Raw genomic sequence first — 23110 nt, forward strand, 5'->3', positions numbered from 1 at the left:
TTTCTTGAAAACACAAAGAAAGCCCTATTAACAACGGTGAGAGAATAAACCGTGTTAACTTTATCAAGGTTTAGGTTTGTACTGATAAAAAAAGTACAATACTATATTTTTAATGAAAATATGGCATTATGTTATAAGTAAAATGTTAGACTTACGATTATCCGTTGTCTTCACACAATTGTAAAACTTAATTAAGATATTTAGTGAAATTAAAATAAAACGTAATTCAATCAAATTTTAAAATACAATTGAGTAAAATATTTTTCACGTGTGTGAGTTTACATTTGAATTATTTATGTTATTAGGTACATTTAGTTAAAATATCATTCTCGAAAATTGTTTAAAACGTAATAAAAAAAAGGAATGCATTTATATAAAAAATATATATATTTATTATATTTAAAGTTTAATAATTAAAATATATCAAATTTTTAAATATAAACAGTTATATTTAACTTTCAAGACCGAAAATATATTTAACTAAAATGAAAATTATATTTTGACAAAAGTTTTTTTGGATAAATTTGAAAAAAATTTCATAAATAAAATTAAAATAAATAAATATTTTCTTTTTTAACTAAAATGAAATAATAAAGTTGTACTTTTTTTACTCAAATGAGTAATTTGTCATTGTTTAATTTTTTTTTTTTGTTAAAGTATCATTTTTCGATAAGATACGAATCTAGAGCATTGTTTAATTTTATTTTTTTTATATATCAAAGTGGAAAGTACGTTAAAACTTCAAGGAAGTTAGAAGATGTTAAATTTTAAATTCCTCATAACTGAATTATTGTAAGAAAAAGAGAGAAGGACCAATGTCGTTATGGAAAACTTAACATCCCTACTTGTAATTCTCCAACAAACCAAAGGTTGAGGCAATTTTTTATACATGTTGCACCCCTCCCACCAACCAAACATTCTCACCAACCAAATGAAGGAGGTTAAGTCCTAGATTTAGGATTTAGAGACAAAGATTGTATGTTGTTGTCTTTTATGTTCTTGGTTGATCTTGGCTTACAATTTCATCTGAATCTAATTCACTGGAGATACGATGTGAAAGAACAATTAATTCTCCAGATAAGTGTGTGTGACATTTCAAAGTTAGCACCAAATAATTTGTTCATTGAGTTTTTGAAGTGAAAGGGAAGGTATGGAGTCAAAACTGCTGTAAGAGTTGTTGTTCTGTCGGAGTGGCTTTGAATGAACGGTAGTTGTATATGTCCATTATAAAATTAGTTTGCTAATTATTGTGTTAATTGAGTTTAATTAACACAGCAAAAAAATTAAATATAGTTAAGTTATTTGATAAGTGAATTTATGTAACTGCCGCCACTTATGTTTTTCTTAATCTGAATTTATTAGTGTCTATTTTTTATTACTTTTTTACATTTTTTAAAGGTAAATTTAAAGCTTAATTTTTCAAAAATGGCTAATGTAGTTAAACAAAATTAAAATAACAAATAACTAAATTAATTAAAAAAGTGAAAGGCAAACAAAAAAACCGACCTTCTGAGAAGTGAAGATCCTATTCCTATACTAATTAACCTTCTCAACTTCATCATAAATGGAAAAAAATGGAAAAAAAATGAAAAAATAGTGGTGAAAAAAAAGAGAGAAGACCAACATCCCATTTTAAATAGAGTAGTCTACCAACATATCATGAAGCATACATGTACTGACTATTACAGAGTTATCCATAGTATACTTGAAATAAAAGCTTAGGCACACCACAATTGCCATAAAAAGGACACAAGGGTACTATTGTTTTACAAAAGATTGCTCATAGAGCAAGGAATCTAAATAAACAAGAGTTCTTCAAAAAGTGGCTCAACAGTGAGCCATAACCCAGACTAAGGGGACCACTCTATACAGCAGCATCTTCACCATCCTGAGTTCTACCAAGGGTTTTCACATCTGCTCACACCAATAAATTGGTGATCATTGCAAAAGAGAAAGCAAAGCAAGGAACAGACAAAAGTGAAAGGGTAAGCTAGAGTAAAATATTTTAACATGTTATCAAGCAACCAAATGATAAAACAGATTATAATCAAACAAAGCAGTAGGCACCCAAATCATGTGAAAGCAAACAATTGCAAGACTCTATGACTCAATATTCGGATCATACTCTTGATATAGAATTCTAAAGGAAGTATGCACCTGTGTTGGTTTCTAAACTCTGCAGAGTTTAGACGCAAGGGATTATCACCCAACCACACACAGGGTTAATCCTCTAATGTCTTAGGCCCAATATGTCCCAATACTAGGACCTCCTGCCACTCCCACTACATAAATCATTCTGCTCTATGTGAGGGTGAACAAATATTAGAGTTCAGGATACCTTCCTTTATCTAGACATCTCCTATATCAAGGTATACACTAACTACCATTACCAAGAGTTTCCCTTGAAACTCTTTTACCAACAAATTTCCACATGCCATCTCAAGAATTCAATTTTCATGCCATTCCACCACCAACCACAATATTTTAACCAAAATTTAAAATTTAAAATGTAAAATCTAAACTATATATAATAATTTAAATTTTTTTTAACCAAAATATAATTTACCCAGAAGGGAATACTCCTCACATTTATACTTTTATCTAGATTTTTAATTTTTACAAAACATAAAATGTACTCGATGCAATATGAAAATTGTCAAGGGACATGCCATTTTTAATGTAAGCATCAACACCTTAAATTATTTTCTACAAATCCTGCACAGGGGAAATTTTCAATAAAGAACAATTTAAACAAGATATCAATCCACAAATGTTTTAAAAAAAAATAATTTTACTTAGTTCATACTTCAACATAAACCCAAGTCTTCAGAGATTGAGACCAAAGGCAAACTATTTTCATGAATAAAATCTCAACAAATAAATAAAAGTATCTAATGTCAATGATTCAACGTGGGCAACAATCAACATCTAAAATTTCAACCAAGGAAACTATGTACAGAAAACAACATACCCTTAAAAGGATAAATATTAAATACAGTTAGATACTATACCAATAAAAGTACAGAAATGATGCACCTTGTCCAGCAACAGTTAAATTACAAGGTGCTTTCTGTCACATAAATCTGATGCCTATATAGAAAGCATGATAACTTTAAAAAAACATAAACTCTAACTTCCCTTACCTTGAATGGAGCTAAACGTTCTTAAAGGACTCTTGGTGGAAGAGAACCATGACCAAGAACAGCTTAATGAGCTGAAAACAAACGCACAAGCACGAAAAAGAACTTAGATTTGATAGAGATTAAGGTAGGACCAGAACTTAGGAGCTGAAAACAAAAGGAAGCAAGAGAAGGAATCAACTTACGTGGTAGAAAAATGTTTCAGCTATGGAAATCAAGGAACTTGTTCAAGCCCTAACAGAGCTTTCTGCTTCAGCATCAGAGACACAAAGAGGACTATTTTCTGTAAAAGTGGCAGAATGAAGGGTAAGTGACTGTGAGGGGGGTCTTGGGGGTCCAAAGTGTGCTGAACTTAGACCCTTAAATGGTTAGGTCCAACCCCTCTTTAGGACAGAGTTTAAAATAGAGAAAGGGGTCTCACACATTGAATTGTGGTAGATGAGAAAATATCCTGCATAACAAATATATTAGTTAATTATTCTATAAGTTTAATTTTTCCAGTACTAATAAACAAAATTATTCAATAAAATTTAAACTAAACTATACATTAATATATTTTACATCTTTTAAATATTTTTTTTAAAATTAAATTATAAAATTAATAAATATTTTAGGTTTTAATCGGGACACAATATTGAGATGTTTAACCAACTTTTAAGTGATGCCATCTAATCCGTTTAATGCATGTTGTTGACCCAAACATTTTTTTTTTCTAGTACATACTATATGTTTAAATAAATTAAATGGAATGTTCGAATTGTAATTCTGATATTTATATTTATTTATTTTTGTTCATTTAATTAAAAGTAAGATTATATTTCGTTTTTTTTTCATTTTTTTAAATCCATACGTTTTCTTAATTAAAAAAAAAAAAACTATTAAGTCTTCATCGTATAAGAGCATGGCATGAATAGTAAAATGGAACCAAATTTAAACTTTTTTTTTCTCTTTTTTTCCTTTATTTTGCCAAATAATTTAAATCTGCCAGCGAGGGAATAAAAGTCAAACGGGTATAGTTTTAAATCATACCAACCTTTTAAAAGACAGAGATCATCAAGACGAAGATATTTTGGGTATCCGTTTTACCCTAATTAATATTTATTTTTATATTTTGTTATTATAATTTATAGGTGAACAATAAACATAATGAGCCTTTTAAAATGATTAAAAATATTGAAAATAAAATATATTAAAAGTCATAATAAAATTATATAACCATATTTTTTATTTTTGTTGTCGCTGTCTTGAAATTTTGATTACAACCTTTGTAATCATTTTAGATAAAAAGTGAGTTGAAACATTCCTCAAAATAGTTTTTTCTTTTACAAATATAATAATAAATAATATATTGCTTTGTAAGTTTTAGCGTATCATAAATTATTTGTCGTAATGGGTAATCTAAACTTTTCTGGTGACACGACTCACAAATTATTTCTTCCTAAGTATATTAATATTATCTGAATATAAGATGTTATACAAATACATCTTGAAATTATACTACCTTAACGAGGTTCAACCCGTTTAACCTGTCAATTTGTAATGATCAAGTCAAATTCAAATTTTACTGATCTTTAAAAAGTGAGTTAAATTAGATAAGTTATTAAATCATCAATTTGATTCGTGATGAACTAAGCCGAGTCGCACCGGTTATCCGTTTTAACCCTCTAATATTAATCTTTAAATAGATTTCAATATTTAAAATATTAATGTTTAATTTTCGCGCTGATTTCTAGCCAAGCATACAAAAAATCTCGAATACCGACGAATAAGTTCCCAATAATGCTTCTCTAAACTCTGATCTCAGTGAAGGCGTTCGAGTATATTTACTTTCATAAAAACGTTTTCTTATTTTACTTTTAATCATAAAATTGCCACTTAATAAAACCTGCAAGAAGACCTCAAAAAAAGAAAAGAAAAATCTCAATTAAAGCCAACAGTGTCAGAGATTTGGTTGAGATCCAAAACACGAACAAACAACAAAAATGTCAGAATTTAAGATAGAACCAAACAAACCATATCATATAATTTCATATCACAGAACACACATAATTCTGCAGAATGATTATGCGACTGGTGCTAGTTAATAACATTTATGAATCCAACAACAAGAAGAAAGAGAAACAGAATCGGTTAATTAATAAGAACAGAGTCATCAAAGTGTGAGCGACATGAGAGTGTTGAAGGTGTCCTCGTTGAGTTGTTCTTCCTGTGTTGTCGGAGAAGTGTTGTTGTTAAGTGTTTGGAACATTAATCGGAAAGCTCGCCCCACCCTTGTGCCGCGAGCAAAGGTTGTTTCTCCGTTGAACAGAATCTGAGCCATTCTGAAGAAGAAGAACCTGGTTGAATAAACAGCTTCATCTGTGAACAGGCGCAGAGCCATAAAGAGTTTGAACGCGAGAGGACAAACGGTCCAAGCCACCACAGGGCCTATACTGTGTCGGGAAACTATGAAGTGGAACTTGGCCACAGCCACCATGTGCAACCCCATTCTTCATTCACCTTCGCATTTTGGGTAAAACCTGGTTTTTTCAATCAGACACTTTTTCGATGTCCCTTTGCATAAAAGTATGCAACTATGCTTTTGTGTATGTGAATATACAAGACCGAAGGTGGGTCTATTAACAAGACTTGGTACATTATGTGTCTATGGTCATTTCATTTCTAAAACTGCTTTATTTATTACTTTTAAATATCTCTTATTTTGAATAAATAGAAAAAATAATTTAAAATAGCTCTTTTAACTCTTTCATTACAATATTCAATCATAAATTAGATTGTTCAGAAAAAATCAAATATAGTTTTTGCTAGTAAAACATAATGTGGTAATAAATCTTTTCAATTTTTATAATACTTATTTTAAAATGTATCTGATAGTATTTTCTAATTGATTAACAGTGTAAATAAATTATGCTTAAACTCTGACTTTATAGTATCATTAAATGAGAATTGTTTTATGTAAAAAAAATATAAAAAAAATAGGGACGCGTAATAATGCGTTTTACTACTAGTTCGCTGGAAATTAATGCGTAGTGCATAAACGAATGGTAGGTTAACCCAATCATAGCCTTTAATAATAGAATTTTCAGTAATCAATTTAACTGCAATTATACAAAAAATAATTTTTATTTATTTTAAACTTTTACGCAATTTAGGATTACTTAAAAAAAAAAACATGCTAAATCATGAATACGTTATTTTTTATACATTTAATTTAAACAATTTACAAAGACGTGGTGTTAAATAGTATTGTTATATAATTTGTTTGGAGGCATGAAGTTTGTTGATTTCTAAATAAAAGTTATATTAGTTATTATTATAAACATTGATATATGCTGACACTTTAAAATTCACAATTAATTACTATCACATTAATAAAAATAAAATAATACAAGTCAAAAGCACCTTCACGTTTAATTTGTAAGATAAAATTATAGAATTATAACCTGGAGTTTTATAAATTAGGAGGGCATGGTGTATTGTTTGTATATTGCAATAATTCATTAACTTCAATAATCCATTTTACGTAATATGAAATAACACTGGTGTACACTATATAGTATACGTTATCCATACAAAATGGCATACGAGGTTTTATGTATGAAAAGTAGATTAAAGGTTTTGGAGTGCGTTGAGAAGGAGAAATTAGATCCTAGCGGGGTCACTGAAGAAATTTCCTCGAAGTTTCGTGGAGGCGAGTAATGACGAAATTTTGTTGTTTTGTTGTCACAGATAATATCGTGCCAAAGTGCTGATGGCGAATACATCGGAAAATCAGTTTTGTTTTTCCCTAAATATAAAAGCTATATATCTATTTATAAACGTCAATTTATTTATTATTTCAACGTTTAATATTAAGTTCATTCAAGAATCTTCAAAATCATATTATTTTAATTCATTTTTCATATATTCTTTTTCTCCAATGACTTTTAGCTTTTAACTTTAGATTTTATTGTATTTTATTCTTTTATCGGAATTTGACCTTAGATCTCGTAAATTGGGAAATCAATTGTAACCGTGGTGTCCGGTTACTGACTATTAAATTAACTTATGTAACATAAATATAAATATAGAGGGATTGAACCACTTGTTATCATGATGAGTAGGGTGCAGACTTTTATTATATTGTTTAAATTTAAAAATGTGTAGGGTTTGAATATCTCATTTCTTATAATAACATTCATATTTAATAAATATTATATATAGTTTAGGCCAATTACCGAGATGATTGGTAACCAGATGAATTTTTCAACTGAAACACAGAAACACAACTCTGTTCACTTCAAATTAATATTCATATTCAAAACTACAAATTTTAATATTCAATAAAATTCACAACGATTTATTTGTATATTTGACGAAGTGCTATGTAAAAAATTTAGAACCATTACAAAAAATCTCTCATTAACAACTAAGTAACAGAAAATCAGTAAACTGGATTGAATTTGGATTGTTAGGCAGCTGCACTCGACAATTAGTCAAGGGTCTTTTTTTCTGCACCTCCAAAATTTCTTCTACACCTCCAAACCTTCTTAAAATTTCTATAAAATCCTTTGACCATTTAACAAACTCTGCAAACACCACACCCCCAAAATTATGTAAACTTCCGGAAGTCAAAATATATGATTTCCGGAAGTCAAAATATATCATCGGAACGGAAGTCAAAATATATCATCGGAAGTCGACTTCCGAAAGTCAAAAATCATCACCGGAAGTCGACTTCCGAAAATAAAAAACCATCACCGGAAGTCAATTTCCGAAAATTATCACCGAAAGTCGACTTCCAAAAGTCAAAAATCATCACCGGAAGTCGACTTCCGAAAATCAAAAAAACATTACGGAAGTCAACTTCCATATATAAAAAAAATTATATATTTTATTTTATTTTATTTTTTAAAATACGTATACAAAATTATAAAATTTTTAAAGTTTTAAAAAAATACTTTAAAAAATAAAAAATAATAATAAAGAAAAATACTAAAAAATAAAATAGAAAAATAAAATTAAAAAATAATTTAAATTCAAATAATAAAACTTTAAATAATTAAAATATATATATATATATATATATATATATATATATATATATATATATATATAAACCGGAAGTCGGACTTCCATATATATATATACAAACTTCATATATATATATATATATATATATATATATATATATATATTATAAAAGTTTTATTATTTTAATTTAAATTATTTTTTAATTTTATTTTTACTTTTACTTTTACTTATTTTATTGATATTATTATAATTATTTTATTTTTATTTTTCATGTATATTATTTTATATTTTATTTTTATTTTTTAATTTTGTTTAAAATATAAATATTTAATTTTAATCAACTTTTACTTTTTTAATTATATATATTTTTATATTTTTAAATTTAAATTTATTTTTGTATAATTTATTAAAAATGTAATAAAAATACAAAAGAATTAAAAAATGATATTTAAAATAACATATATAAATAATCAAATTTAAAATAAAAAAAATACGAATATTCTTAAAAATCAAATTCCATTGATATGTAATTTATTTTTAATTTGATTATTTATATATTATTTATATATGTTATTTCAAATATAATTTTTTAAATTTTTTTATATTTTTATTAAATTTTTAATAAATTATATAAAAATAAATTTAAATTTAAAAATATTTAAAAATATATAATTGACAAAATTTTAAAAATTTAATTAAAATTAAATATTTAAATTTTAAGCAAAATTAAAAAATTCAAATAAGATATAAAGTAATATACATTAAATATATAAATAAAATAAATATAATAATATCAACAAAATAAATAAAACTAAAAAAAAGTGTAAATTAAAATAATAAAACTTTAACTAAAAGCAGAAAAAAAAAGAAATATATATATATATATATATATATATATATATATATATATATATATATATATATATATATATATATATATATATATACGGATTTTGACTTCCGTATAGATATATGTACGGAAGTCCGACTTCGGTTTATATATATATATATATATATATATATATATATATATTAAATTTAAAGTTTTATTATTTGAATTTAAATTGTTTTTTAATTTTATTTTTAATTTTTTATTTAGTATTTTTATTACTTATTTTTTTATTTTTTAAAATTTATATTTTATAATTTTTAATACGTGTTTTAAAAAATAAAATAAATTAAAATATCTAATATTTTTTATATACGGAAGTCGATTTCCGTATTGTGTTTTGATTTCCGGAAGTCGACTTCCGGTGATGATTTTTGACTTCCGGAAGTCAATTTTCGGTAATGATTTTTGATTTTCGAAAATTGACTTCCGGTGTTGATTTTTGACTTCCAGAAGTCGACTTCCGGTGATGATTTTGACTTCCGGAAGTCATATATTTTGACTTCCGAAAGTCGACATCCGGAAGTATTTTTGGGGGTGTGATGTCTGTGAGTTTCTTTAAATGGTCAAAGGGTATTTTGGGAATTTAAAAATTTTTTGGAGGTGCAGAAGAAATGCTTGGAGGTGTAGGAAGAAAGACCCATTAGTCAATTGCACCGAACCGTCAGTGAAATGAAATATATTGAACAAAATCGGATCCAAATCAAACTATATCAAATTAAACCAGACCAAACCAAATTAAATTAAATCGAACTGGACCAAATTGAATCGAAATGAATTATGATAATCAACAATTTTTTTTTTAGGGTATTGGGGTCAATATCATGGAACAAATAATTTGATTCTATGTGAGAGAAAATGTTAACTTTGATTAGCTTAGTGTCAAAGAAAAGTCGCTTTCTTAAAATAGGTCACACCCAAAAGCCTTTTTAGACCCAAAACCACAATCATAAGGTTCTTAGTAAACAAATGGAACATAATGTCATTCCCTGCATTAAATATAACAAGTATATAAATAATAACATAAACGAATTGTGTACTTAAAAAAAAAAATATCTAAAGGACAAACTTAAATTAGTCTATATTCACCTTTCTAAAAATAACTATTTTGTCAAAGCGCATAACGTAAAATTTCAAAAATGGTAAAAGCGTAAAAATTGAAGAAAAATATTTTAAAAATAAGAGAAAAAAAATTAAATGGGAGTGGTGAAACATTGAGAATAAAAAGATGAGAATAATGCAAAAAACATGTAATAGAAGGATAAAATGTTATGGTTAAGGTTCCAAAAAGGACATATCAGTTAGGTGGAGTGCGGGGTGTTAGAATTACGGTGAAGATGGTGAGGTGGGACATTGAGAGCAAGGGGGAAGGGGCGACATGGCCTTCGACGACAGTGACGATCTCTATCTCGACGATGATGATTGAATTAGAAATGGAGTGTGCACAGTGTGTTTAGGATAAGACATCATCTAAGATAAAAGGGGCAAATAGAATACACAATTCAATTAGTGAGCAATTACCCAATAGAAGTTGTGTTTTTTAAAAATGAACTATAAAACAGTACTGTTTAATTTTTAATATAGGTTAAATCATGTATTTGGTTTCCATTTTCGAAGAAAAAAATCAATTTGGTCCATTTATTTTTATTTATCTCAATTTGGTCTCTATTATGGTAAATTTGATACAATGAAGTCCTTTACGTTAGTGATGTATTAACACCGTTAAAGAGGTGTCATGTGTCAGTTCTTGATTTTTTGATTTTTGATTTTTTTTTAATCTTTATTTATTTTTAAAATTTTAAAAAATAAAAATTTACTACGTGTCAAACTAGCATTGTGCCATGTGACAATTATATTGTGATGTGACGTGTCAATGTTACGTCACATGTCATTTTCTTATTATCAATTTGGTCCTTATATTTTTTTTTTAGGAATTTAGTTCCAATTTTTGTAAAAATTTACCAATTTTATCTTTCTCCAAATTGAAATCAAATTTAATTTTTATATAGATGGTATGCAAATGTTTTTATTAAAATTATTGTTTCAATTAAATATTTTTAACAAAATTAAGTTTTTTTTAAATTTATATTTTACATTGAACTTTATTTAAAATTATTTTAAAGTTTTTAATAGAAAATAATGCTAGTAGAAAAAAATTAAAATATCTGTGTTGATATTTTATTACACCGTTTTTTAATATTTTCTTTATTTGAATTTATATTTCAAGTAATTGTATAATTTTAAAATGTGTAAAGTTCAATAATTTGTAATCAAATATTTGAGTTGTTGTAAAAATAACAATTTTATAAATTTAAATGTAAAATTTTAAAATATTTCTAAACCATTTATATAACAGCTTAAAACAAATAAATTTAAGATTTTAAAATAATTTAAAATAAAGGTGAATGTGAAATACAAGTTTAAAATAAAAATATAATAAATATCAATTTGACTAAAAATATTAAATTTAATAATAATATTTGTATAACGTTTATATAGATTTTTTTTTATTTAGAGAGGGGCGATCAATTTTTGCAAAAAATTGAACTAAATTGAAATATAAATAAAAATATAGGAATAAGATTGGGGATGAGGAAATGACACTCTGCGTAACAACGACATGTGGCGCTGGCACTGCACATCATATATCACTGTCATGTGGTAAATCGCATCAGACCGTCGATAAACTAGATCGATCAGAACCAGACCAAATTGAACCGCATTGAATCAAATTATTCTGAATCTAACCAAACTTAACTAAATTGAATAAGACCGAATGTAATCGAATCGAACCAAACCGTATCAAATCGAAAAAATTTGAATTAAATCGAATTCAAACTATTTTGTATTGTGTTGAATTTTAAAACACCTTGAAAAAAGGACAAAAATTAGTACCCAACGGTCAATTTAATTATTATTTTATTTTTTATTATTATCATAAAAATAACTCTCATTAGTTATCATAATGAATAATGTATATATATTTTTTCTTTTTATTTCATATATCGAAATTTTTGTTCTAATATACTCAATAATTTATATTTTAAAAAAATAAAAATAAAAATAATTTAAATACATATTTTTAATCTTGCAAAATCATTTTAGAAACAAAATCATATTATAAAATAATTAATAATTCAAGTAGTAACTCTAAATATGTTATCCCAACAACATACTCAATGTAGAACCACAATTACATTTTTTTAACAACTAATGATCAAATGTCATAATTAAAATAAGCTTTTATTCCAATATTTAAGTAGAAATAAAAAAAAGAACAACGGAATACCGAATGGAATGTCGATTTTAACTTATTGACAAAGGAATAGAATTGAGGCGTGACCTCGCGAAGACCAGTTAATAGTAACACCGTGAGGGGATTCTGCCATTCCACTGCACGGTTAACGAATGATGGATTTGTACCATTTGTGACGTAAGCCAAAAACCCTTACACGCTAAACCCTTTCATTCCCAAACTCAGTGAGTCAGTTCCTTCGATTATCTGCAAAACCCTAGCCTCTAGGGGTTCCAAAATCCCCCCTACGAGGCACCGCAATGGCGGAGCGCAATGAATCACAAGACAACAGAGAACTCTACGCACTTCTCAACTTGTCTCCGGATGCTTCCGATGAAGAAATCCGCAAAGCGTATCGTCAATGGGCGCAAGCTTATCACCCCGATAAGTACCAAGCTCCTCACGTGAGCCTTCTTCTCTGTCCCATGTTAATTCATTTCGTTTGCACTTTCATCACTCGTTTTGTTCTCTTATATCAGATGAAGGATATTGCCACGGAGAACTTTCAACGCATATGTGAAGCGTATGAGATTCTGTCAGATCCACATAAGAGGCAAATATATGATATCTATGGTATGGAAGGTTTGACTTCTGGGTTGGAACTTGGTCCAACGCTCAATGGAGCTGAAGAGATCAAGGCAGAATTAGAGAGATTAAAGAGGATGAAGGAAAGGGAAAAATTGGCGGCGCATTTTCTACCTTCTGGTACAATTCTCGCCAATATGTCTTTGCCGCGCTATTCAGACGGTGGTGGCCTCCTCGTAGGGTATTCCTCTGTTCATCATAGTTTTCCTTTTTTTTTTTTTCTTTTTTGTTTATAAATCTGAATGTGGATATTGAACAACTCTAGGTTTAACAGTTCAATTTGTAAATGATAGGCTTATTGTATTTTTTAATCGTATATTGCTAATGCCTTAAACAAAATGCCTTGATATAGAAATGGTATGAATGATGCTGAGACTCAATGTAACCAATGGTGGAATGAAAGTGGAGCATTCTGAAGGACATTACACCTTAGTTTCTTGATTTTTTATACAAGCCTTTCCTGAGTCCCGACAATGAAATATTCGTTTCATAATGCAATTTGTATGTTTGGTTACACTTAGTTTTTTTATCTGATTGCTTGTCTTTGATTACATTTATGAGCATCAGAATGGCTATGACAAGTGAAGTCCAGTCTCACATATCCAAGCGCAATGCTTTTACAATTGGTGGTAATTTAGCAGTGAATGGAGGTGAAGGCGGTGGAGCTGCGAATGCTCTATTTAGGCATCAACTTTCAGAAGTTTCGTCAGTAGAGTTTGTGGCTTCAGTTGGTTTGCGTGCACTAGTTGGCGTGCAAACAACTCGGTAGGTAATTTGCATTCTGTAGATCAATTTGAATTGCGCTGCTTTACCCATTTTAGTGACCCTTTTTATGTTCCTCGTGATTCATATTCCAGTAATTTGTCATCACACTCAACAGCAACAATGGGCGTAGCAATGTCTTTGAGAGATGGTTCATTGAATCTTTCAAATTTGTGGTCCCGCCAACTGTCAGAAACAGCAAGTGGACATGTATGATACTCTGTAGTCTCTACCTCAAACTCTTTTCTCTTCAATGGCACGGTAGCTAGTGCACATGGATGCAAACATGACAGGGAGCTGAGATATATGGTTGTACATAACACGGTGTCAACATATATGGATCTGCTAGTCAAGTATTAGATTAAGATTTGTATAGTGTGTACTTTTAAATCAAATACTTTTAACTAGAATTCAGATTTGTTGATATCAGGAGAGTCAGTAACTGTCTTATATTCTTTTGGAAATGCAACATTATACTGTACATGTGACCAGTCTACCATCACTTGATTTTTCAAAACCCAAGGAACAGAGGAATGATCTGTCTGTTATTACTTCTAGATATTCAAATCTGTGGTGTAGTGATGTGGTAGAACATACTGTTAATTGCATTCCTTCCTAGCCTGCCTTAAATGCGGTCTGTTTGGTGTTTGCCATAATTGCAATCTCAAGGGTGGTGTTTTATTTCTACATCAACTAGAGATATAGTCTAAATACAGGGTTATGATTGATCATGACCTTTCAAACTGGTTTTGTTAGATATAGTTAGATCCTAAGACTAATTTCTAAGATGGTATTAGATTCTATGCTAGATTCATTGTTGGGTCTACCAGCATCTGCCTCACATCAGGTTGTTAGTTCTGACAGTCTGCAGGAGTGTTGAAAAGTAGCCTTAAATGTGGTTACCCTAACCTGCTTTATTTCTGCCCGCTTTAGGAATTTCCTTAATTGCAACTTCAAGGGTGGTGGTTGAATCCTACATCAACTATATGTATGACTTAAATAGATTTATACAACTTGGGAAATCATTGCTTTGCAATTTTGTGTGGATAAGTTAGACTTTAAGACCAATATATAGGACCATTTTACAGCACTGAATTGGTGATTATTTTTTTTTGAAAAATCTTCTATATTTGATCATCTTTCTTCTCATCTGTGTTATAGATAGAGCTTAATTTGGGACAGCAATCATCTATAGCTGTTGGGTGGCAAAAGAAAGATGAGAGAAGGTCTGCATCTGGAGAATTAAAGGTACTTCTGTCTTACCTTAATTTCCCCCCTTCACAATCCATTGTTCTATACCCAAAAAATTAGAAAAAAGTTGACTGGTCTTTCCCTTCAATCTTTTAAAAACAGTGCCTTGGATATTGACAATTTTTATAGGACTATTGAATCCATCTTTTCCCATTCTGAATTAACTCTTTCTCAACTCCTTTAGTTTGGCACAGGTTTGTTTGAAGCAGCAGTTCATTGTACACATCGTTTTTCTCCTAAATCTCTTGGTTGCATTGCGGGAAGAGTTGGGAGGTAGGTATACAAAATCTTATTACATGTAAATTTAGTCGGGGTGTCATCTTCCTGCTTCTGGTTTTTGATTTTGGTTGCTAAAATGCTCACATTTTCATATGATATTGCCGGGGAAATGTTTCTGTAGTTGTATCTCAAGTTGGTATTTGATTACACACACATTGTGCAGATTCAAATCCTGACTTAGAACCCAACACTTTGTATCAATATTTCCTTTGCTTATTTACTGTCTTGATGAGCATTTTCTAAAAAGATGAAATTATTGCCAATACTCACTATGAATTCTTTGAGAATTTAGTTTAGCTTAATAGCTTATATATTAAATTAATGAACCAGCTTTTTTGTATCGCATAACATTCCTTTTCTCTTCAGAATTACTCCTATATTATATCCTTTCTTGCTCGGGTATGAATTTTACTCATTGGATGCAAATAATTCCTAGTTTAGTTTTAAGATGGGACTAACAATTGTAAAGCTTTGTTGTGGACTCATTTCTGCGTGCCACTGCCAAACGAGAATAGGGTTCTTTTAAATTCTTACTCTAGTGTGTAATTTACACCAATCGAACGTTTTGGTTTTAGGATTATATAATATAGTAGTAGTATGTTGTGGCTGATTATATCATCGTTTACTGCGTTTGAAACTAGAAAAGGGTTGAGGAAGACCACAAACACATAAGAAGGACCCATAAAATAGATCTCAATGGTGTTGGTTGATCCATCATTGCAATCCCACTGTCCTTGTACGGAAAAGGCTTGGTTGTTCAATAGATTTTGTATTGTCTTTCTTCTTCAAAATTGGTTTGGAAGTTAGTTCAGATTTCTGAATGCATGCATGCTTAAGTTCCCTTTAGCTCTGGATAACAAATGAAGTTTCTCGGTGCTACAGTGATCACATCTGTTTTATTGTTTTACGTGTTTGGGATCTATTTTCTAGACTGGCAATGGCATCACACATGTATGCTCAAAGAAATTTTTATCGTGATTAGAAATGAATTGTTAGAACCAAGTGTACACCTGTTACAGTTGGTTTTTTGAAGCAAGGGAGTATTATGGATGTATTATTGGTTCCAAAATTTCTTTATGTGAAATTGAATCAGTATTCCTTTTGTATGTAAAAAATGGGTGAGTAGAAACTCTTATAGTGCTAATTTTAACTGAACCTATATTATTTTATGACTACTAATGCTGATTATGCATGATCATCAGAATAATTATCATCCATATATTCAGTTACCCATTGATAGTCAATGTCTTAATTCGTTTGCGAGGTTTTGAAATTAAGCCATTTGTTCTTATAGTTCTTCCCTCGAGATTGAAGTTGGTGGTGGTAGGAAGTTATCCAAATTCAGCTCAGTACGGTGGTTGTATGTAATAGGAATTCAGGTAATATAATTAACAATTTTTTTTGTTACTCAAGTTGTATATATCTTGGATCTTTTATTTTCCCCGTGATTAGTAATGTGGGCTAGGCATTAGGATTAAAACTAGTTTAATTACTACCATATAAAATTAATTTGCTTCTTCACACAAACCAATTATTCCAAAAGTTTTGAACTTTTAGACGAAAGGTAAAATGAACATTTTTTTTTTGTGTTTTTATAACTTATATACCTTCAAAACGTACCGTTCTGCAACATTCTCTTGGTTTGAAGCGTGGACTCAACTCTAACTAGCTTGTGCTTACTTTCAAGTTTTTTTCTTTTCATTTAAAAGAATGACCATGCCAAGGAGTAGTAGTCATCATAAACCAAACAATAGTATCATCATAAACCAACTATCCCAAAACTTTACTACTGTTAGGTGAAAGTACGAGTATGACATTGTCATAGTAGTAGTCAATAATAGAGCATCCCGGCCATCTACTAACACTATAGCAAAGAGTGAACTGTGCGATGATACCTAATTTGATGTCTAAGTTGATTTATGTTACATAATGTATAGTATTAATATTAATATATTTATATATTGATATACTGAAAAATAATTAAAAAATTCCTAAAATTAAAATCATATTCATAATTGGCGATTAGAACTTCAAGCTTCATAACGAAAACAGCAAACACATCAAATTATCAATTAAAACAAAGAAATATAATCATGCAAATTTAAGGTCTTAGTCTTTCAGGTGAGAGCAACTAAATATTCAATTAATGCTGGATTTCCCCAGCTTCAAGGTTGGCCACCTCATTCTCATCTACACACGAGCCTAAACATGTAATATAGTAGTTTGCGATAGATGTGCAGTTTCCCCAAAAAAAGAAACGTAAATTTTTAAGTAAACGCTTTGAACATAATATAATGTTTAAAAAAGTTCTAATTCGAACAATTTAGAAAAGGCACAAATTTTGAAGAAATCATGCTTTATTTCATTTGGTAATAAACCAATCAACCAAACAACTTCACAATGAAATTTGACATTATGCATGTTAAGTTAGTATTGGGATATGTACAATTGTACCTATTAAGTAAAGGTGCTATTTTGGAATGCCCAAGTACCATAAAATTTTATTTTTGGACAAAATATATGGATTGTTCCAAAAATTTACTTTCCCTCGTAATTTTTCCTTGTACTTGAAGTTTAATGTTTTGTGAATCCCCCTCTCCCCCACTTTGTCATTATCTGTTGTATAAGCTGGCTTATATTATTTTCTCACCTTTTCAGGGCATTTCCTGGAAATTTGAACTCTATCGTGGGGGTCAGAAGATAATTCTTCCAGTAAGCACTTAGTTCTTTACATGTTTAGTTATATATACTAAGTAAATTTCAGACTTTGACCTATATTTAGATATACTTTGTATAAAGAAGCTTATACTTGCCTTCTTAGACTTAGTTAGTCACAAGCTTGCGCAATATTACATCAGATGGTTTTAGAGAAATAATCACTTAATTTTTTAAGTTATCTTAGAAAGCTGACAACCCTTTTTATTAACATAAGTTTGTCTTTAAAAAGTCTTGCATTATTGATCGTATTACTTGGCTTTGAACTGGACTTTTGTTTTATTTTAGATTTTAAATGCCTCTAATCCTTGGTATGCGATTGACCTGAGCAACATGTTCTTGATCAGTAGCTTTAGATAATATATCTTTTGGTAAAAACAAGTATCATTGCAATTTAAAATAGTTTGTTTGACTTCTTTGTAACATATATGGGCTTTTACTTGCAGATTTTGCTGACAAGGCATCTTAACCCTGTGTTTGCTACTGGAGCATTTTTCATTCCTGCATCTCTTTACTTTGGTTTAAAGGTGAATTCTATCTAACCTTACATCGGTGGTCATTTTCTATTTATCAAAGTGCTTCCTGCCATTTTATTTTTAAGAAGACTCGTCACCTTTAACCATAAATATCTGCACACAATTTTTTGTTAGTATGCCAGCGAAGAGGAAAAAAATTCGTGGTGATATGCTTTCCTTTCAATCTGAATAATTCTAACTCCTTTGGATTCCTTAGTTTCCCCTGTGCCATGATTTCAAGTAAAGCATCATTATATGGTGTAAGGTCATAAGTTCAAATTCTACTCAGTTTTGGAATAGACGTTATTTCTCCACATACAAGTACACGGTGTTTATAAAATTTGGGTGATTTAGAGTTTTGCATTGTAAACAAAGTACAAAACTATAAATAAAATAATGTACAAAATCAGCTTCCTCAATGGATATAAACTAGTTGTAGTAGTGAGATGTTATCACAAGTGGTGGATGGTTGCCATGGCAGTTAGCCAAAAAACAGCCATGTACAAATAGTGGGTGGCATGGTGGACTGTGGTGGAATCCATGGTGGACAAAGTAATAATATACGTGCATAAAAAGTAAAAGCAAGAAACAGCAAAATTAAAAACATCAGGACCATAGACTAAATCGAAGAAAACATTCAGTCTCTAGAATTTGATTTCTGGCTCTTGGCATTGTTCTTTTAGTGAAAGAGAATAGGGAACGTCATTATTATGTATACTTTCAAAAGAAAAAAATTATTCTGAAAGTGTCAGAAAACAGATAACTAAATACAAATATTGTAAAAAATAGATAAATTCTTTAATTTTGAAATAAAGCACAAACATTGAACAAATGAAGACCAACTACATTCACTTTCCAACTTCCAAAAAAAAAAATAGTCCTTAAAAGTGTTATGATCAAGCCATGTCTGCCCTCATTAAAGTGTGTTGAATTGGAGCCATGTCTAGATTTGTTGAAGCGCAAGATAATGTTTGTTTAATTTGACACTTCAAAGGAGTGTTTGACATGTGTCATACACATCTCAATGTCAGACATGGGGACACACTATCGAAGAGTTGTGTCTGCACTTCATAGCTAGCACAATACCAGTGGCTTCGCAAGGTCGACTGTTTTAACACGTGTTAGATAAATAAATAATGCAGTACATGTTTAAATTATTGAAATCAATGGTATACATGAAAACAGTTTTTGCTTTATTGAACCACACAAACTATGGAAATAATATAATTATTTATCATTCAGATAAATGTGACAGTTGTTTGGTTTATCGAACAGTTTGGTGATATTTCCGTCATCTTTTGTAGTAATATTTGTGTTGTGTTTGCAGAAGTTTCTTATTAAACCTTATTACCTGAGAAGGAGTAAGCAGAAGGCTCTGGAGGAGGAGAAGGAAAGTTCTGCTCAGGTACGGGTGATCAATGTGCCTAAAACAGACATTGACTTCTATTATTACTGCAAATCGTTGTTTCTTATTTGCAACTTTTACACTCCTCATGTCAAACATCGTATAATTTATTTATCGTGTGATAAGAATGATCACATGTTCTCTTTTAATAATTCCAGATCCGCTTCTTGTCAATGTATGACACGCTTTTTATGTGACTGTATGAGGGCTCCTCAACCCTCTCACTCTAATAATCACCTAAGGGTTGAACTTGAAACTGCCCGTTGTGATATCCGAAGATTAGTTTGTTTAACCATTGATTGTGGAGAATCCTTTATGATTTTTAGCAATTTGTTATGTGGAATCGTAAATGGTTGCAACATGCAATTATCATCCAGTTACTCGTCTGAGTGAGTGCAGCTATGAATTTTAGGCAGTATATGGCTTGTTATCCTTTTGACATTGTTATGTAAGATATACTTGTAACTAACATAAGATACCTAGAATCCCTGCATTTCTCTATTATCCCATGCTTGCCATGTGACCGGGGATCCAATATAGTGGTTGTGTTTAACATTCAAGTTTGATTCAACTAGTTTACTGCATTTATTTCATAGTTCATACCCAAATATGTCACTCTAGTCCAAAATACCTGTGGAGTTAAGATTCTATTTCACCATGTTCCTTCTTGTAGTTCTCAGTAGTTATTTTTAAATATCATATTCACAATCTCCCTCATTTCCTCATGTAAAATGTCCATACGTAATAAAGTTTTAATCCATCTCTCCGCCCCTATGCAGGTTAAGGAAGCAAGGGCTGCAGCAGAGAAAGCTCAGAAATTACAACAAAATGTGGCTAATAGGAAAAGAAGCAAGCAATTAGAAACAGGTGGACTGGTTATTACGAGAGCACTGTATGGAAATCAGATAGTTTTGAGCAACTTAAGGTCATCAAGTGAAACAAGTTTTGAATCAACTTCTGATGTCATTGATGTTACGATACCTCTGAATTTTCTTGTTAATGATTCTGGCCAACTCAAGGTATGCTTCCTTTTCTTGGTGCAAGTTCTCACAAAATTATTCTAGTTAGCTTGCGAGGTCTAACAAATTTTTGTCTCTGCCAACTTATACTTATTAATATAAATTTGCAGTAAATATGGATAAGGATAAGATACAGCATGTATCTTTGGTCGAACAGTTGTAGAAATTAAGTGATAGGGTGATATATTTCTCTTTAGTTAGAACCAAAAATCTAAACCTTGAGTTTTACATTAAAGAGTCTCAGGTTCCAAGGATAACTGGTCCTTAAAGCTTACAATGGTAGTCATAAGTCCCTCTTCTATTAACTCCCAAACTGTCAAGCAAATCTCTCTAATTACACTAACCACCTACTTTACTAACCTGACTTCCAAGTAATCATCGCCATTTACATCTCATTGATTCCTATTTCTTCTCAATTGACCTAATGGACACAGTGTTTTAATTATATATGTATTAAAATAACTCTGGAATCTTGGACAATTAATCAACTGTGTACCCTTCCCTCTTAGTCAATTGAAGCTGCAGAAACCTAGTTGGAAGGTCAAGCGAGGGAGAACTTCATTCAAAACAATTCTATAAATTCAATTTACAAGCAAGCTGAAAGAAGCAACTGATTTATGTGTTTCATGTTCTATATTGATTTAGCCATCACTGATTAAGAAATTTCCTCTTTTTTTTCTTAAATTAAAAAAAAATTAAGCAATTATACTGTGACTCGAGAACAGTCTTACATAGCTGAAGTTTTCTTAAATTAATATCGCACAGTTGAGGACAGTGGCTTTACCAAAATAAGTCTTTTCAAATAAATGCACGGTTTACTTGTCGAGACTGTTTCCTTTTTTAATTAGATGATGAATGTCCTATTTGTTGATGCAGCTTCATGAAGGTGTGAAAAAATCAGGCATTATGGGTTTCTGTGATCCATGTCCAGGGAGACCTAAAGAGTTGTATGTAGAGTACGTTTATGCTGGCAATGAATTCAAGGTATTACAAGTTGCTTGTTACGATTCAAAACTTTGTTATAAACCTTTCGCATCTGGTTGATCCAAGGGCTAATTCAAAATTTGAAACAGGTTTGGGTTGGTGATTATGAAGAATTACAGATCCCCAAGGGCAGCCACAGGATATAAAGGGTTATCATTAACACATCAATATTCCATTGTAACTTCTTGCAGTTTTGCCTGTTTTACATGCTTGAGGTCTAAAATACTATCAGATGGAATTAGAAGAGGTACCTTTTACAATTTTTGGGCCAGTGGTACCGTCGATTATTTTTTAAATTTTTTGTTTTTCTCATAATTACTACCCCCAAAATGTATCAAATAAGGATAGCTTGGGAGTGCGTTGCACTATTAACTCTGCTGCTGCTGGATACCAATTTTGGTTTGTTAGTCATAATCCTTTTATTGTTGATTCGTTGCACATTCACATAAAGCTTCTATCAGTGCAAAGGCGGTAGGAGTTTATGTGATGATAATACCATCAAGTTGTCATTATAGTAATAATACACTTTATATGGCAATGGCATATGGGAACAAAATTTAGCGCCGAAACAATTATATGTTCACTTGTATCTTCCAAGGTGCTAATTATCTGTGATGGCTGTTTTATATTATTACTTGTAGTTATTGCAATTAAAAGAATGATAATGTTTAACAAAATTGGTAATAACGAGTTTATTTAATAAATTGGTCGTGTTTTCACGTTTTTGTCCTGTTAGATGGTGCACTATAACTGTAGTATAATTAGAGTGTGGGAAGTGTAATATTTTAACTATCATGATTTAATTGTCATTTGGTTCTCTTTTCTTCCGTGAACGTTTACGGTTAAGTTAAACATTTTTAAAATCTAGAATGTTAACTTTCTGGAAAAAAAAAAGTATTTTGGAAAAGTGGGGAGCTGCTGTCTCTTATTCTTAAATAATTTTTAAGTTAAAAGTAAAAATATCTCCGTTTCATTCATTTTAATATTGAACCTTAAAATATACTTCAAAAAGAAACACTAGGTGATTGAAAATGTATATTTTTAGTAAAAATCAACTTGGCGATCGATTTCGTTAATTTTAAAAATACGGTTGATTTTAAAGTCCGTCAAATAACAGATTCAAAATACATGTAAAAATTTGTTTTCCATTGATATTTGTTGATCTTTGTTCCACAATTACTTTTATATTTAATATCTATAATAATATATAAAGAAAATTCTTTCTTCAAAATTTTACCTTTTAAAATATAATTATTTA

At 29.9% G+C, this 23110-nt stretch overlaps 1 protein-coding gene and 1 long non-coding RNA gene across 2 annotated transcripts; one reads left to right on the plus strand and one right to left on the minus strand.

Moving 5' to 3' along the window:
* Positions 1 to 1710: 1710 nt before the first annotated feature.
* On the minus strand, positions 1711 to 3458 carry LOC114169406. Its single transcript, XR_003600931.1, has 3 exons — positions 3326 to 3458; positions 3144 to 3214; positions 1711 to 1914 (listed from the first exon to the last, which is right to left on the minus strand). It is a non-coding gene; the product is annotated as an uncharacterized LOC114169406 (long non-coding RNA).
* An 8916-nt stretch (positions 3459 to 12374) lies between these two features.
* Positions 12375 to 22421, plus strand: LOC114174681 (chaperone protein dnaJ 13). The gene is made up of 13 exons (XM_028059509.1): positions 12375 to 12741; positions 12817 to 13103; positions 13490 to 13687; positions 13780 to 13894; positions 14846 to 14932; positions 15120 to 15208; positions 16509 to 16593; positions 17873 to 17926; positions 18376 to 18456; positions 19772 to 19849; positions 20629 to 20868; positions 21745 to 21852; positions 21942 to 22421. The coding sequence occupies exons 1-13, from the start codon at positions 12598 to 12600 to the stop codon at positions 21996 to 21998; spliced, it is 1623 nt and encodes a 540-aa protein (XP_027915310.1). The 5' UTR covers positions 12375 to 12597; the 3' UTR covers positions 21999 to 22421.
* Positions 22422 to 23110: the final 689 nt, after the last annotated feature.

The sequence above is a fragment of the Vigna unguiculata genome, chromosome 2 (assembly GCF_004118075.2).
Source record: "Vigna unguiculata cultivar IT97K-499-35 chromosome 2, ASM411807v1, whole genome shotgun sequence".
Taxonomy (NCBI): Eukaryota; Viridiplantae; Streptophyta; class Magnoliopsida; order Fabales; family Fabaceae; genus Vigna; species Vigna unguiculata.

What these genes read in the sequence shown, in the direction of transcription:
- LOC114174681 (XM_028059509.1), top strand. Translation starts at nt 12,598, where the DNA reads ATGGCGGAGCGCAATGAATCACAAGACAACAGAGAACTCTACGCACTT. An exon ending in CTGCATCTGGAGAATTAAAG is followed by an intron (nt 14,933 to 15,119) that starts GTACTTCTGTCT and finishes CAACTCCTTTAG; the next exon opens with TTTGGCACAGGTTTGTTTGA. An exon ending in TGTATGTAATAGGAATTCAG is followed by an intron (nt 16,594 to 17,872) that starts GTAATATAATTA and finishes TCACCTTTTCAG; the next exon opens with GGCATTTCCTGGAAATTTGA.